Source organism: Hippopotamus amphibius, chromosome 6 (genome assembly GCF_030028045.1).
Source record: "Hippopotamus amphibius kiboko isolate mHipAmp2 chromosome 6, mHipAmp2.hap2, whole genome shotgun sequence".
In the NCBI taxonomy this organism is placed as follows: Eukaryota; Metazoa; Chordata; class Mammalia; order Artiodactyla; family Hippopotamidae; genus Hippopotamus; species Hippopotamus amphibius.
The window spans coordinates 41,418,172-41,435,398 of record NC_080191.1 but is presented as its reverse complement, the minus strand read 5'-3'; the positions used below and the strand labels follow the sequence as shown (position 1 = coordinate 41,435,398).

Here is a 17,227-nt window from a genome sequence, read left to right as displayed (position 1 = left end):
CTTAATGTTATCACTGAGGTCTCTGAGACTGTCTTCTATTCTTTTTATTCTTTTTTCTTTTTCCTGCTCTGTGGCAGTTATTTCCCCATCCTATCTTCCAACTCACTTATTCGTTCTTCTGCCTCAGTCATTCTGCTGGTTATAGCATCCAGAGTATTTTTAATTTCAGTTATTTTGTTATCCATTGCTGTTTGTTTTTCTGAGTTCTTATGAACTGTTTCTTGTACTTTCTCTATTTTGTTATCGAGATTTTGTATCATTTTTACTATCATGACTCTAAATTCTTTTTCAGGCATTTTTCCTATTTCCTCCTCATTTATTTGGTCTTGTGGGTTTTTTTCCTGCTCCTTTGCCTGCATGGTGTTTCTTTGTTTCCTCATGGTTGTCCAAACTTTTGGGGTTCCTTGTCCTGGTGATAGAGGTGTTTATAGAAGACTGTCCAAGCCTCAGACTAATGTCCAAGTATTGGATTAAACAAATATTAAGTCTAGGAAACACATACATGTATAAGACACACCATTACTGAATCCATTAGGACATAAGGCTCTAGAAAGACCTGACAGAACCCCAGTGTGCTATCAGATATTCAAAGAGAAACCCAACAGAAATTGACAACTGAAACAGAACAAATCAGAGACAAAAGCAAAAGTGAACAAGCAAACAAATAACACCTTACACGTACAAACATTAATCCAGGGAGATTTTGTAAGCTAGGATCAAATATAGAAAAGAGCCAGAGTACCACCAGAGAGAATGGAGATTCTCAGAATGTAATTAGACAATTGTACTAAGAACTAAGATAAAGACAAAAACCTAATATTAAATACCAAGGTGGTGCGTCATCTGGAGAATAGAGCAAGGAGTCTGAGCAGATCGATAGTGTTGCTTATAAGTATGTTAAGATAAAATACACTTAAAATGACTGGAAGAAAAGGGAACAGAAGAGCGTAGTGTGATTGGAAATATGCAAATAAAAAGAAAGGAATAGAAATGTATAAAAGATAGGGATGAAAGGAAAGTATGAGAGATATATTGTCCGTACAACCAAAAACTTAGCTAGATATAGAAGTATATAAAAAGGCAAAAAAAAAAAAAAGAATAAAAAATATCATTAAAAAATTATGTTATAAAACTTGTAGATCCCTTAGGGCTAAGATCGTATGTAATAAAGAGGAAAAAAAAAAAAGAGAAAAAGGAAAAAAAAAATCCAAAACTGATCCCAGAATGGACCAGTTCAATAGGTATTGATACTACTATTTCTGTTTCCTTAGAGTCTCAGCTGTAAGTGTCCTTCTCCTCGCCTTGGGTTTTTTTGCATTATTCAGTGACCAGCAGAGGTTCCTTTATTGTTTGTCTGTAAGCGTTGGTGTGTGGGGAGGGAGAGGGTACAATAGTGTCTCCTTCCCCTGGGAGTGAGTGAGCAGTGGCGCACTGTTGTTTCAGTCGGGCTTGGAGGTGCCTGTTGCAGAGGGACGCCTGTGGCTCAGGCGTACACAGAAAGTCTTAGAGTTGGGCCTCTCTCGGGTTTTTTTTTTTTTTCTCTGCAGCCTCCCTGCTGGCGTTCCAAGGGGTTTTAATCTAGCCCAGCCCGAGTGCCTGAGGGTGCTTGTTATCCCTGAGTGCCTTAGGTGGCCCACAGGGCGTCTCTCCACTGCCTGTTGCAGAGGCGCAGAAAGAGAGAGAGAGCGGCTACGCGCGCGGCTCCTCCCCCCGGCCCGTGAGCCTGCAGCCTCCAGCCGCCATCAGCCTGCAGCCTCCATCCGCCATCACGGCCGGGCAGCTCTCAGGGGCAGGCACTCCTCGCCGTGGACCTCTTCCCTCCTGTCCTCTCGGTCCGTCACCTTACTGGCAACAATGTTTCTCACCCTGAACCGGCTCTCCGGTTCCCACGCCTCTGCTCCCAGACCCTCTTTTCAGCTGTGGGTCGAAGTCTCGGTCCGGGAACACTGAGCTGCGCTGCGGACCCTCCGTATGTTTCTCACTCCCTCCCGTCTGCCACAGCTCCGCCGCTTCACCCTCTTTGAGCCCTCATAGATGCCTCCCTACCGGCTATGTCGGGCTCCTTGCGGTCCTTTCTGGTGTCCGAGGCCGTCTGCTGGTGTTCAGCTGGTTCTCTGTAGGAATTATTGCGTCCTTCGGTGCATTCCCAATGCATCTGTGGAGAGGGATGCACTCCATGTCCCTCTACTTCGCCGCCATCTTTTTTTTTTTTTAAGATGGTATTTTTACCTCACAAAATGCCAGCAAGCTTCAAACTTATACAACCTTGGCTTGATGAGAGTGTGGGGAAGTGGGTTTCCTCATACACTGCTGGTAATAGTATATATTAAAACAATCCTCTGTGGAGTATAGCTTGGTAATACTTTTTTTTTTTAAGGTTTCAAATTGTTCATGTCTTTTGACCTGAATGTTTTACTTGCAGGAATTTACTATAAGAAACTGTTTAAGTGTACATGCAGAGGTTCAGTTAAAAGGCTACTCCTTCAAGCAGTGTTTTAAAAACAGAAGGAAAAAAATTCAAATTCTATGAATAATGGATTAAATTATGAAACATTTATATAATAGAATACCATGTGACTATTTTAAATAGTGAAAATATTATAGAAGTATTTTCATAGATGTGGAAGGATTGATGAAAATATTTTCAGTTAAAAAAGGATAATTATAAAATAGTTTTTATATAATATGCATAAAATATGGAACAATATACAGCAACAAATATCAATAGTTGTCTCTAAGTGGCAGGATTGTAGTGATTTTTTTCCTTCATTTTACTGTGTATATTTTCTAACTTTTCCACTCAGCATTACTGATATATATACACTTGATCATTTCTTTTAAAAAGAAAGTAATTTCAGAAACTTTCTAATACAGCCCATTCTTTCTACATTTAAAGAAATCAAGGTCTCAGAGTCAGAGTTAAAAAGTGCCTGAACTAGGACTTGATCTTCTGGCTCCAAGTTCAGAATTATTTCTGTTACACAATACTTTGCCTTTTAACTGATTAAATGGTAAGTACTTGCAGGCAGAGGGTATAGCACGCTCACATTTTCTCTCCCCAGTACTTAGCCTGGTGTTTGACCACATAGTAAACCTTCAGGGAATACACATTGGACTGAATTTCTTGTGGAGTAGGGCCCAGTATTTTTATGAATCTTATTTTTCACATATAACATACACACAAACACTAACCTGGTTTCATATTCATTTTTAAAATCCTGCTATGAGATTTTCCCTTCTCTTTTCAAACGATTTGCCTTTAACGGCCCTCACTTTGTTACTCTCTGCCTCTATTTTGTTACAGCGATACTTTTTGAGGAGACACCACAGAGAAAGACTGGATGTGTGTTCATTCTAGTGTCTTGGTCAGATGATATGTCTTCCCTCTTCAGCAAGTCTCCGCTGTCTCCTAGGTGTTCAGTCCCTGTGCTGTCAGCAGCCGTCATTATGCTACTGCACCCCTCTTGCTTGTCCCCTGTTGTCAGAAGGGGGCTGTTCCTTGTCCAAGGTGTGCACGTGACCATCTCTTCTCCTTTTCCTTTTATTCTGTCTCCTTTCTCCCTTTTATAGACAGTCTTTGTCATTCTGTATTCAGTATTCCTTCCTCTTCTTAGTCTGAGTCATTTCCCTTAAATATGTTATCTTTACTGCCTGCTTTAGCTTTTTCTAGTTCAGTTTCTCATCGGGTCCCCTCTCCTGAGGGTCCGCCTGGCTCCTCTGTTTAACTCCTCACAGTGCAGCCTCGGTCTGTTTGCTCTAACTTATCCTGCTGTCTTGTGCATGACCCCTCTCTCATTTCCAGCTGTTCTCCTCCTCCTCCCCCCTTCCCTTTCCTGTTTTTTTCCTCGTTGTTGACCTAGCACAATCATAAACTCCTCCTCACACTCTGTTTTGCCTTTTGTTCCTCTAAGATCCTTTACCTTCCTCACTAGTCCTTGCAGGTGTTTATAGGGTCTCTGGGTGACTTGTGCTCAGCATCCATTTGAGCCTTTTCTTTCCCATTTTTATCAGACCCTAATTTGAAGCCAGTTTTATATACTGTACCTGTATACACGCCAGGACAGGTGCTGCCCTTTTCTGCCCCGTTGAGATTGTACTCGGCACACCGTAGCATGCCATCTTATACTCTGCCTCAGGTGCGTTTGTGAGCAGGTTCACTTGAAAAGTTTTAGGGCTTCTATATATTATATAATACTGGTTTAACAAATTTTAAATCAGGAAACAAGGGCTGACAAAGGATTTTTTCCCCACATGTAAATGTTTTTCATGTGAAAAGGTAGTACAACCATTTATTTAAGTTTAGGCCATAAACTATAATGGAAAAGAATATGAAAAAGAATGTGTGTGTGTGTATATACACACACACACACACACACACACACACACAATATATGTATAACTGATTCACTTTGCTGTACAGCAGAAATTAACACAACATTGTAAATCAACTATACTTTAATAAAATAAATTTAAGAAGTAAAGATTGTTCTGGATTTGGCTGTTTTAATGGGTGTGTAGTGGTGTCTCAGTTTTGTTTTAATTTGGATTTTCCTGATAACGTGATGTGGATCATCTTTCATATGCAATTATTTTTCATAACACAACTTCAGGTGGCATTAAGTAGACTTTTTATGGTTTTTAGCTCTTTAAATAATTTGAATATTATATTTATGTTTGTGGACTCAAGTTCCATGTAGACTATACTACTGTATAAGTAGACATTAAATTCATTTTAACATGTAAATAGGTCACTGGTTGAACTAAAAAAGTCACATTTAAATAAATAAATAAATAAATAAAATAAAAGATTGGACCTGTCCCTAAAGGCACAGATGTTCCCTAACCCTCCAGTTTAGGGTTAGGGAATGGTTTATTAGCGCATCCTTTTTTGCCATAAACCTCTAGCCTCTACTTTTCTCAGCGGTGATCAATGGAATTGACCACTACCTAATCAGATTGCCGCCATCCATAGGCTGAAGTTTGTTTTCTAAGAGCAACCAAATGCTAAACCCTTTCAGTTTAGAGGAAAGACAACAGTTTTGTGTAGGTCTAGATACTCATCACTGATATATAAATAATTGCATCAAAAACTTTCAGCTTCAGCCCCTAGCTTATCACCCTCTAGTTGTGGTGTACTTTACTACATGGTCTCTAAAGAAGCAACTTCTTGTTTCATCTGCCTGTTGGTTCTTGATTTTTATTAGTGGTATAATTTGTTTTATTTCAAAGCTGCATCTAGATCCATAGTTAACCATCACTATCTTTGTCAATCAAAATTGACACGTACCATTTTTTGGATTTATTTGAAAAGCTATAATAGTTTACTCACTTCTCAAAGAAGACACAGCCATAGACTAAATGAAAGAGTTCTGTTTAATAAAATGGCGTCTGTGCTTTCCAGTCACTAATCCTGAAGCATCATCCATGACAATTTTTCTTCCAGTGAATGAAGAATTTCATAAACTCTGATTGCCTGCATTTAATTTCTGGAAGTTACCAAGGGTTTGCAGTGCTTATTTTCTGTTTTTGAGAAATGTATTTCTTTTTTGCTTAAAAACTAGTCAGTGCTGGAGCAGGCCTTAAGCAACTGCTGATGATGCTAAAAGATGTTAATTTAACTGAATGTTCAAGAGGCAAGCTAGAAGTTAAACTAGAAGTATGTTCAAGAAGACAAGTTAGTATTTGGTCCTATTTTGTGTGTGTGTGTGTGTGTGTGTGTGTGTGTGTTGCATAGTGTTTTATTACCTGTGCACACCAAGATTTGTTGTGACCAGAAGACATTGTTTAAGTTCATTTAGTAATTTTTGTGTCATTTTCTCCTAGTAAAGAGCTGAAGAAGAACAAAGAGGCAAAGAACCAAATATACAGAAATGAAGTGACAAATTAAACCAAATGGAATTTCTCTTCAGAATTCAGAAATTTCAGATGGCCAGGAAGAAAGGAAGGATCCACTACTTCTTACCCTTATGAAAGAATCTAAAAAAATCAGAATTGAGGTATGGGTGGAAAAATAAATGTGACCTTTTGAGCCTAATTATTATAAGCCATTGTGTTTGTTGTTGATCAAAGTATTGGTACTTATATTTATTAGTAATTGCATCAAAATTACATTACCATTGGTAGAAAAAATCAATAGAGAAAAATCATAATTGCTACTCAGCAAATATGAAGAAAAAGTGTTTGCATTGTTAGGATGTTTGTTAAGTAATCATTTAATATTATTGTGTCTGTAGTGTGGTTATATGTGTGATGTTATGCTCAGAACATGAAATTTCTGCTATCGAAATTTAACTTCATTTGAAATAAAGATAAGCAGCATCAGGATTTTGTGTACTCAAAATAGTCCAAGTAAGAAAGGCATTAAAAGGTAACAAATGTGTTTGTTTTGAATGAATCATATGTGTAACTTGGTACACATAAACTAAAAGTGGCTTTTGGCTAGATTGCAAGTGTTCCAATTTTTTTTTTTTACTTCTAAAAAAAAGCATTTCATATTGAAGCATGGAAGTGATTTGTAGACTTACTTGTTTGATATTTATTTTAGTCTTAATACTTGTTTTTAAATTTTTACATTACATCATTTCTTTAGTTTCAGAGTAATGGTGTCATTACTATGTGACTATATAATCTGAAGGGAGATGTTATAAAATGGGAAAGTTCGTCTCTTTTTTACTTGACTCTTCTTTGTTCAACTGTGTGATTATGTCTGTCAGTAAAGTATTTTAACCTCAAGAAGGTCAAAACTAATATAAAATTAGAAAACTTATTTACCAGATTAGACAATTGATTCCATTAAAATAAGAAGTGAGAAAAACAGTGCTGGGCATCGAGGTGTAAATTTTGTGCAGATGTATACCCAGTGTGAAAAATCTTCTAGTAGAAATGTATCTGACTCTCATCCCTGCACATGTTGTAGAGGCATGAAAACTGGTAAACACGCCCCTGCTGTGGAGGACCTGGGGGGAGGGGGGCAGTTTTGAACGTGCTGAGTGGCACTGATGACTGCTGAGGCCCTCAGCCATCAGCACAGAAGTGCACTCTGTTAGCACCAAGCGCCCCTGCTCTGGATGCACACGTCTGTGCTGCAGGTACAGCTGGACCCAGCCAGCTTGAGTCACCCTCGTACAAGCTTGTTTTTTCTGTCTTGTGAATGCACTTGATAATTAAAAAATAAAAATATGTGGCTCTCTGCAGTTTCACCTCATAGTTTTGAGATGTGTGTTGATTCTCAGATTTTGGTTTAATTACAAAGAATTTGAACAAGTTGCAAAAAGATTTTAAGTCAAGATGATAAAATAGTGTCAGAGGAGCTAAACATTTGCTGAAATCCCAATGTTCATATGAAAAATAAAGGCTTATTTTTATATTGCAGCTACTGAAGACAAAAGAAACAACCAGGAAAAGTTGTTTCTATTCAAAGCCCATTTCTTTTTTTTTTTTTTTTTTTTTTTTTTTTGGTCCTGTTGACAAAGCAAGACTTGGGTTATGTTCGTGAATAGATTAATAAGAGCATCTTCACCACACTCTTTCTAAGATGAGATGGGGTGGGGGAGATCATGAAAGTGCCCTCTAAGTAATAAGTCCAAATTATAATCAAGCAGAGAAATCAGACACAAGAATCCATTTGAAGATTAATAATAGTACATATTTACTTAGTAATAAATTAGTTTTCTGTTTTATTTTTATTCTAAAATTATTTAATTTTATCCCATTTTATAAAATCTCTTTTCTCCAAAGTAATAATTTGACAGTATCTTTACTAGATATAAATAGTCATTCTTACAAATTTATTTCCCAATTATTGATTCTACTCTGTCTTGAAGATTCAAGTTTCTTCAGTATCAAAACTATACAATTGGGCTTCCTAGGTGGCAGAGTGGTTAAGAACCTGCCTGCCAATGCAGGGGGCATAGGTTTGATCCCTGCTCCAGGAAGATCCCACATGCCACGGAGCAACTAAGCCCATGCACAAAAAAACAAAAAAAAAAACAAAACTATACAATGAATAGGATTTGCAAAGCTAGAATAAAAAGAAAGTTTTAAAAAGGTTTAAAACTTGAAATATTTTACACCATGAATGCAAATTCATGTTTAAAATGCACCTTTTAAATATGAAATCAGTGTTTTTAAATGGTTAACCCTTGGTACTTTTGAAACTTTTTGTAAGGTCTCTTTCCCAAAAAATGAGTACTTGACATTAATTTTGTGTTTCAGTTATAGAAAAGTTTTATTAAAGATATTTTCTCTTTGGGAAATTTAGCAAGACTATCTGGGAAATAATTTACCATTTATAATTTTATATGTCATGTTACTTTAGTCATGTATATAACTCAGATATTTTTCAGAGGGTTAGAAAGTTCTAGAAACTGTATCAAAAATCTATGACCTTACACTTTTATACATATTTCAGTGATTTCCATCTGAGGTCTGTATCTGTTAAGTAGATTATGGGAACATTTTTCACCAATCCAAGTTTTTGAAGCTCTATATTTGGTGATTTCTACCTCATTGAACTTGACTACAGAAGAGATTCCCCAAATCTTCACTTCATGTACATGACCTCATTTACTCCTCACTGTAAACCTGGAGGAGGATAAAATATTCCTTGCCCTGCAAGTAAGGAAACCAGGGCTTTGAAGGTTAAGTAACTTGTCCAAGTACACATGGTCAGTCAGTGTGGTGCTTGCTGTCCACAGAGGTTTGTCAGAATCCACTGGGACATCTTGAAGGTCCCCACCCACCTCAGGTGCTGGGTAGAGTGAGCCAGTAACACCTAGAGTGGGTCTCCAGCCCACACAGGAGTAAGGAAGCAACCTGATGCACCTACAACCATACTCAGGGACTAGAAGCATACGTCTTTCATGTAGCAGTGACGTACATAAAATGAAATACCATGTCTGAGTGAATTTTTTTAAAACACTGATAATGTCTTTACCCCATAATTGTTTTGCACAATCTTTACTCCGTACTATAATTCTTACATTTTTTTGAGAAATCGATTCTGTGGAATCAAACTAATACACGTACAGTAACATTCAAGAAACAGAAAAGGCGCCATCCCAGTCACGTAAGAGAAAATAAAAACATCAAGAGTCACATCAATCAAAAGGCTCTGTTGAGTGGCAAACTCAGTCTATGGGTGGACCCAATTACGTGCAGGAGAATTGAATGTCAGCATCATTTAGGGTTAACAATGGACCAACTAGGCAAAAGCAGACAGCTACTCTCTGCAGAGACCCGGAAAGCAGACTTGGTAATGAGGTGCTTCATTCATCATATCCTTCTGCTCTAGTTATTAAAGTGAATAGGAAATACTTTAAGTTAAGGCAGGAAGTGGATAACATAAAAACATCTGTTTTGTAAACACAAAGAATGCTTTTTTTTTCTAATGATCCTCTTCAACGCTACATCAAGCATATGTTGTGAGCCCCCGGTTTTCGAAAGTTGCTCTTCTAACACCTCAAATTCATTCTAATTATGGATGGGTTATTTTGATTGTGGCAGAAAGTTGGGGGGGGCGGGTAAAGCTGCTAAGAATCTACACTTTGACTATCTACTCACAATCTAAAGGGAGGGTCGTGAGTGAGAGTACAGATGTACCCATGCACAACACATATTCTACCTCTATCACTTGTGTCAAAATGGTCCAACTATATATACTTCAGTGTCATTCATCTCTGAAAGTACTGAACAATCTGATTTTTACTCATTCTAGTTCATTTTTTTCTTAAATCATCACATCATACTTGTGAAGAGTTGTGAAAGAATTTGGTAGAGGAAAATGTAGGAATTTTTTTTATACAACAGTTATATATGTAAACATATATTGCCAGTCTTTAAAGTTCCTTGAACTGAGATGATCTACTGTTGAAAGGGAACAATTATAGTTAAGAAAAAAAAAAAGAGTCCAAAGGAGGAAAAAGCAAGAAGGTGAGGAAAAGAGCTTGTTGCTGGAGCAAAAATGAACAACTAGAGCTTGTGAAAAAAGCAGTCACGAGACCAAAAGAAGAAGGTTCCCTGGAGAAAAACATGGTCGCTTCAGTTCAGTTTTTCAGTGTTTTCAACTGAGAATCAGTAGTTAACTTTTTTCTATTCAATTTGTTCACGGGACCATTTTGTGTAAACATTCCACACAACTTTTTTTACAGTTCTTCAATTTAAAGTAAATGGAAGATGGCTAAGCACAGTGATGTTTTTAACCATCCCTGCCTGTTATGCAGAAGTTAATGTTTAGAAGTATCTGCAGATGCTGCTTTTAGCAACTAAATATTTCCATGGTGGTAAAGAAATGTCAGTGAAATCTATGCACTTTGAGAACATCAAATTCTTATTATACTTATCATGTGTGCAGGCAGAGTACATAATAAACTAGTCTATAGCAGCTGTAAATTTCTGAGGATTTATCTAACCACAAATACATTGAAATGGGGAAATGGGGCTATATTAAACTATGCAAGATGCTGCTGGAGCTTTGCCATTTCTGCAACATCCTGTAATTAATTTCTCATGACAGGTCTGGCAAACTGAAACATCCAATACACTTGCAACAGACTGTTAAGACTATAGTTGTTGCAAATGCTACAGTCCCATGAGGTGAAGGTAGTTTTTTTCTTTTGAACATGAATGTAGCATTATTTAGAGTGTCCTGTAGTCAAGGACAGACTTGTCACTTTTTAATTTCAAACTAAAGAAGATCTAGAATGTAGAAAAGATCCTGAGCTGAGAGTTTAGTCTGTGTCGTGTGGTCTTTTCCCGAAGAAGGATGGCCCTGGGTAGGGGAATAATGAACCAGTTAGGTCACGCCTGGGCATGCGTGCTGGTTGTAGATATGACAGGATTCTCTCCTGGGAGATTTGAGGTCAGTTCTCTCTCGAACACATCCTCTCCTTGTAAACAACTCACAAGACCACCTTCTCCATCTCCAACCCACAGAAAGAAAAAAATATAAAATTCTTTTTTGCAAAATAGATTTTACTATGTAACAATAAGTTCTTTGTCAGCTCATATTGGTATGAAAGAATGATCTTCCCTTTACTTGATGTGTATAATTTGATACAGGTGTTAAGGGATTGGTGTTAAGGATGGACCTGAGTAAACAAGGCTCCTTCTTGCTGTGGGAGTGGAGAGTCCACCCCTAAAAAATGAGAACAGTATATCAGTGTCCACAGCCTTGCCCATTTCCTTTGGAAGGTCGGAGTTCTTCAGACTACAAACAAGAGGATCCAAGGGAGTCTGGGAACCTTGAATCTGGAAGTTTTCATGAGAAGGGAAAGGTTCCAGATGGTAAAGAATAAGATGGGTCTTGCTCAGCGAAAACAGAGGTGAGAAGCCAGGCAGGCAAGGGGCAGTGGTTCCAGCCCAGTTGCCAAAGGCTACCTGTCAGCTCTTGATGGTCTTTGTATTTTCTCTAATGATTGTCTTTCCCGTTATCCTTGCTATTGAAAATGTATTCTATTCAGAGAACCTGAGAAGTTTGTTGCTTGGGCCTAAGTTTTAGAGAAAAGCAACCAGAAAACCCCAAACTGAATAACCCAAAGGGGAAAGTGGACAACAGAGCATGTAGGAATGCTTTTGTATCCTTCCACTTCTCTCCACTAGAAAATCTCCCTTCAGAGCTCTTCTATGTAGAACTTTGGAAATGGAAGATCAAAACATAAAAAAGAGGACCCTTCTTTCACGTGCTTGTCCAGGGTCGCAGAATCCAGGGGCAGGACCCCTCCTTACTGCTGAATCTCCTACTCCTGCTGCTGTTTACTATGTAACATTCTTAGTTACCTTAAAGCTGCATTATTAAATCCTAATTCTTGAAAAGTCCTCAATTTTCTCCACCTCCTACACAACTAAAAGTAAATATCCCGTATAGCATGTGGTCTACATTTAGATAAACTTCCCTTTAAAACTAGGTTATTGGGACTTCCCTGGTGGCACAGTGGTTAAAAATCGGCCTGCCAATGTAGGCAACACTGGTTCGATCCCTGATCTGGGAGGATCCCACATGCTGTGGAGCGACTAAGCCCGTGCACCACAGCTACTGAAGCCCTCACGCCTAGAGCCTGTCACTGCAAAATGAGAGCCCCAAGAACCAGAGCGAAGAGTGCCCCCGCTCACCACAGCGACGAAGACCCAACACAGCCATAAATAAATTAAATAAATAAATAAAATTAGGTTATTACAAGTGATGAATTTGAATGAGTGAGGACTGAAAGTAGGTAAAGTATAAGTTCGATAACATCAGAGAGTCCAGAGAAGAGACATTTCAGTGCATGCATGAAAGGTTGTTTTCTTTGATTTTTGGTTTTTTACTGTGTTGACAATTGGATGCAGATAGGGGCTGATTCTATTTACATATCAATAGCTGGAGTTACTGACTACTTGCTAAATATCATCCTTATAATTAAGACTCATCAGTAGTTTTAATGCTTTTCGTGTTTTTTCAAAGTGTGTGTGATCGCATTCACTTATTCAACAGCTGATGATCGAAAGCCTGTGTGTCAGGCATTGGGCAGGAGCTGGATGGGCAGTTGAACCAGGAGCCTCAGCTGTTCTGCAGTTTCACCTTGACATGGTCACATGTTTGTTGCCACCCCGCAGTGGTTTTCAGAGGACTTTCACATACATTACTAAACTGGAGCCTCATGGCATTCTTTGTTAAACAGAAAGGGCATTAGTCCCCCATTTTTCAAACCAATCGCAAAGAAGTCGAGTGACTTGCCCAATAACTGCCCAATAACTGTCGATCGGAGTCCAGCTGTCCTCCTCCCAGTGCTGTGTTCTTTCTAACCAGGAAAACTCTTCACTGACACCTGAAAAATGTGGAAATAAGTTATATGGAAAGCCAATATATGTTCCCTATAATAACACTAATTTGGATGTGGGCCTTTTCGGATCAACTTATGATCTCCTCCTGTAGTCAGCATACTGTTTGTTTTTGCTGCCCTCCTATATTTAAATACATTTTTAAATATAAGAACTTAAAATGTAAAACTATAACAGAAGCCAAATAAAAGCATGTAAAAAAATTTTTTTTATTGTATTTTGTAGACAGAGGAAGAAGGAGATGTGCAGAAAATGCCAGAGTCCCTTTTCCAAAACCTTACCATGAATGAAGTAAAACAAAATTATTTCATTTATATACAGTGCATGTACTAAAGCCAAATGGTTTTTATTCAAGTTACCCAATAAATTACATTTTCTATTAAAGGGCAATAAATTCCCATTTGATGTAAAACTTCATTGTATCAATTGACGAACTTGGAGGTACCACAGAACCTTTCACTAAATGCAAACCTGACCACATCCCACCCAGTTTAAAACTCTTCACTGACGCTCCCGTCCACTCTTACTAAATCCATTGAGTTTTTCCTATTTGCTTAAGAATTATTCTTATAAATTCAGTCCCGTGCTCTCTGATATCACAGGAAACTCAAACAAAATTCAGTCACCTCAGAAGTGATAGCAAAAGGAAGAAACTTGGTTGGTATCTGAAAGTCCAAACAACTGAGCACGATAAAGACGTCCCTGATCTGTCCCCTCTGCTCATGCTTGACTGCACGTGGAGGTCCTCTGTTCACACCGCAGCGAGGCTATACCACTGCCCTCCAAGGACCATTGCCGCTTCGAGCCTTTGACTGGTTCTCTTGACTTGCAGACGCCTTTTTCCCAAAGCCTCTGCCAAATATATTTCCATTCAAGTTTCATTTCAAATAACACATGCAGCAAGATTCCTTTCCCAGTTACTAATAACGGGTAACTGTGTTCTCACAGTGTTCTATACCTAATGTCTGTGAAGACAGCACATGACATTGAAACTGACAATCTGTTGATCAATGTATTATTTAACATTCTTGTGTGCCTGAGATAATCCTTTTTTAAATGCAAGTATAGTTGTTATATATATATATGTATAGCATATATATAGTGGTTTTATATACATATTCTTGTAAATCTGTGCTTGTGCTCAATATTACAGGATGTCCTCAGGTGGAATTTAATCTTTTTAAAAATCTTAAATGCCCAGTAAGAATAAGGAATTTAGGAAGGAATCTAAGAAGATGTCATTAGTCATTCTACCACACCTTTCCATGGTCACAGCTGTCTTTTGTCTTTTTTTCATTCGCTCTTCTCTTTCTCACACGCTCTCCTTTTCTTCTTTCTTTCTGGGCCCCTTTTTCCTTCTTCCCTGCCTAACATCAGCAGTGGCATTCACTGAATTCAACACTAAACCATCACTGATGGCCATCTCAGTCTGCTCCTGAAACTGGGAGAATCCATCTTGAGCAGTGGCTCTGGCTACCTCCACCCAAGCCCCCAGTGCACTCTGAGCAACACCTTATTTACATAAAAACACAGTCTTTAACTGTGAATGTAGTCTTCCTTTCATGTCTTTAACTTTTTTATTGAGGCAAATTATCCCGAAGATTGAATCCGATTTGCATAATATTTTGCATTCCCATTCATCTGAGGGTAAAAATCCTCCCCAAACCTTCTAAAATTGGTAAATCTGAATCCCATTGCCTATGAATCTGATATCTTTACCACTCTTTTCTTAAAATATCAATAGTTTTCTAGAGAAAAGATTCCTAGATTCATAAACAAAGTCCACAGTATCACAATACCTGAGTGTAAGCGTCTGACTTTAAGAATTCACCACCTCATGTTATGCATGCTTATGCCAGTAAGTGAACTGATCATTTTCATCCCCTATATTTTTATCATCTAAAGAGTATCTAAAAGCTTCAAACAACTCTGTTCAACAAGCAAGACCAATATCCAGCCCAGCAGTGTTTACATAAAAAGTTTCAGAGACCCCCAGAGCCCCCAAGGCAGAGGTGTACGAATCACACACAGACCTGGCTGCCTGGGGTAGAGGGATAGGGCTCGACAGTTCTTGGCTTGGGTTCAGCTGATGGTCATGACACTTTGCACTCAGATTTCTATGTGACTGATGTTAGAGATGTTATTGAACACCCTTAACTTTTACTCTTGATGTGCTTTCAACTTTGGATCCTCTGTTTCTCCTTAGGATTAGCGGAACTACCCCTGAATATAAACATTAGTCTGGTCAGCTTCTAGAGAATGCAAGCCATTGTGGGTAACCCCGCTGTGACACTCATGCTATCTACACAGCCGGGGAAATGTGATTTTGACATTTATCCTCTTAAATAAATCATTCTTCAGCACTATCAGACCATTCCATTCAAAAACTTATTTAACCTTTTTAGTAGACTGTAACCATTAAATTCACACAGACAAAAATGATCATTATTCCAATTCACTTTGTCCTACGCATAGTCATAATTTAGCAGGGAAAGGAAAAGTATTTATTGTTATAATTATTCTTGATTATAGACTAATTTTAATAATAGCTACCAATTGCTGAGCACAGGCTAGGTACTAGGCTCCTTGTCAAGGGCTTTATATGCATAATTATCTCATTTAATGTTCAAAAAAGGCTTACAAGGTAGATATCATTATTACTACTCCCATTTAGAAACAAAACAAAAACCTTGAAGTTCAGAAAGTTTACACTATGTGTCAGAGATCACGCAGCTTGTAAATCGGGGTATCAGGATTTAGATCTCTGGTTTGTCTGACTCCAAAATTTCCCTCTTAATTACTACATTACTGCCCTTGAGTTTAACAAACTACAGACTGTATTTTCTTTTAAAATGAAATGGCTTCTTTTTAAAATGCTTTTTCCCTCATAGTTGACAAAAAGTGACTTTCTGTTATTTAAAAAAGGAATAAGAAAGTTAAACACTTAATATTTCCCAAATTCCTAGTGCCTTTTGCAAAACAGTCTTCAACAAGATAGTTTCATCAAAGATGAATCTCATGCACCCCAATGTTCACTGCAGCACTATTTACAATATCCAAGACATGGAGCCACCTAAATGTCCATCACCAGATGAATGGATAAAGAAGATGTGGTACATACATACAATGGAATATTACTCAGCCATAATAAAGAATGAAATAATGCCATTTGCAGCCACATGGATGGACCTAGAGATTATCATACTAAGTGAAGTAAGTCAGACAGAGAAAGACAAATACATGATATCACTTATTTGTGGAATCTTTAAAAAATGATACAAATGGATTTATTTACAAAACAGAAACAGACTCACAGACATAGAAAACAATGGTTACCAAAGGGGAAATGGAGGCGGGGGGAGGGATAAATTAGGAGATGGGGATTAACCTGTATACACTACTATATATAAACTAGATAATCAACAAGGACCTACTGTATTGCACAGGGAACTGTACTCAATATCCTCTAATAACCTATATGCGAAAAGAATCTGAAAAAGAAAGGATATATGTATATGTATAACTGACTGACTTTGCTGTCCATCTGAAACTAACACAACATTGTAAATCAACTATATTCCAACATAAAATTTTAAAAATTTTAAATAAAATAAAAAAAGAAAAGAAAAAGGAAATGAATCTCAGAGTTATGTATTGCCCTGGAAATATTCACATCAACCTTTAGCATTTAAGTAAAATGCTTTCTTTCCAGTTTTTATGTGCTATAGACATGTTATCTTAGCCCCAAAGTAATGAATAATAAAAGACCATCACCAATGCTTTTCACATCTTTATGGGAATTGCATCTATTTGGGGTTGCTTTTGGGGTGAAGAAGAGGTTTGTGTAAGGTCCTTGTTGTGTTTCCTCTTTAGTCTCCCTTCACCAGCCTCAGGGGACATAGCTGGCCCTTTATGTCATCATGGCCCATGTAAGTCATCATGGCAGCCATCTCATGAGTGTTAACTTGCCATCTGACTGTAGAGTGACAGTATCTTCTCATCATTTATTCCCAGTGTTTACTTTGGTGGCTGGTGCATAATAGGCACATTCAATACTCAACAAGGCAGATCACAGGTCCAAGGGCTTATTTTCTGTATATCAATAAGTTGGGGGTGAAGTGTAGGTAGGGATATTAACAGATCATGGAAAATATGCAGCAGTATCACACCAATCCACATTTCTGTGTATTTTTCTATTTCCTCTAGTAAATCTATTTCCTTTCCCCTCTGCTCTTTCCCCTCTCACTCCCTCCCCTCCACACCTACCCTGGTTTTTAAACTCTTACTTTCTCTTTATTTACAGTCAAAATTGTTTGCCATGCCCCACACCTTCTGGCTTCCAGCTGGTACTTGTATTCAGGTGCAAACAAAAGCAAGACAAACACACATTGCATCTGTACCTTGAAACAGC

At 37.9% G+C, this 17,227-nt stretch overlaps 1 protein-coding gene across 10 annotated transcripts in view; it reads left to right on the top strand.

The window, feature by feature from the left end:
* Positions 1–13,126, top strand: part of AHI1 (Abelson helper integration site 1) — a 209,768-nt gene extending 196,642 nt beyond the window's left edge. For 4 of the 10 annotated variants that reach the window (XM_057738526.1, XM_057738531.1, XM_057738523.1 and 1 more), the window contains one exon: positions 5,824–7,392. In XM_057738526.1, coding sequence (XP_057594509.1) covers positions 5,824–5,887 — 64 coding nt within the window. In that variant the 3' untranslated portion in view covers positions 5,888–7,392. Of the gene's footprint in view, positions 1–5,823; positions 7,394–11,190; positions 11,725–12,469; positions 12,934–13,041 lie in introns of those variants that run through there. The other 6 variants (XR_009054263.1, XR_009054264.1, XR_009054262.1 and 3 more) reach the window with 6 other exon arrangements.
* The last annotated feature ends 4,101 nt before the right edge of the window (positions 13,127–17,227 follow it).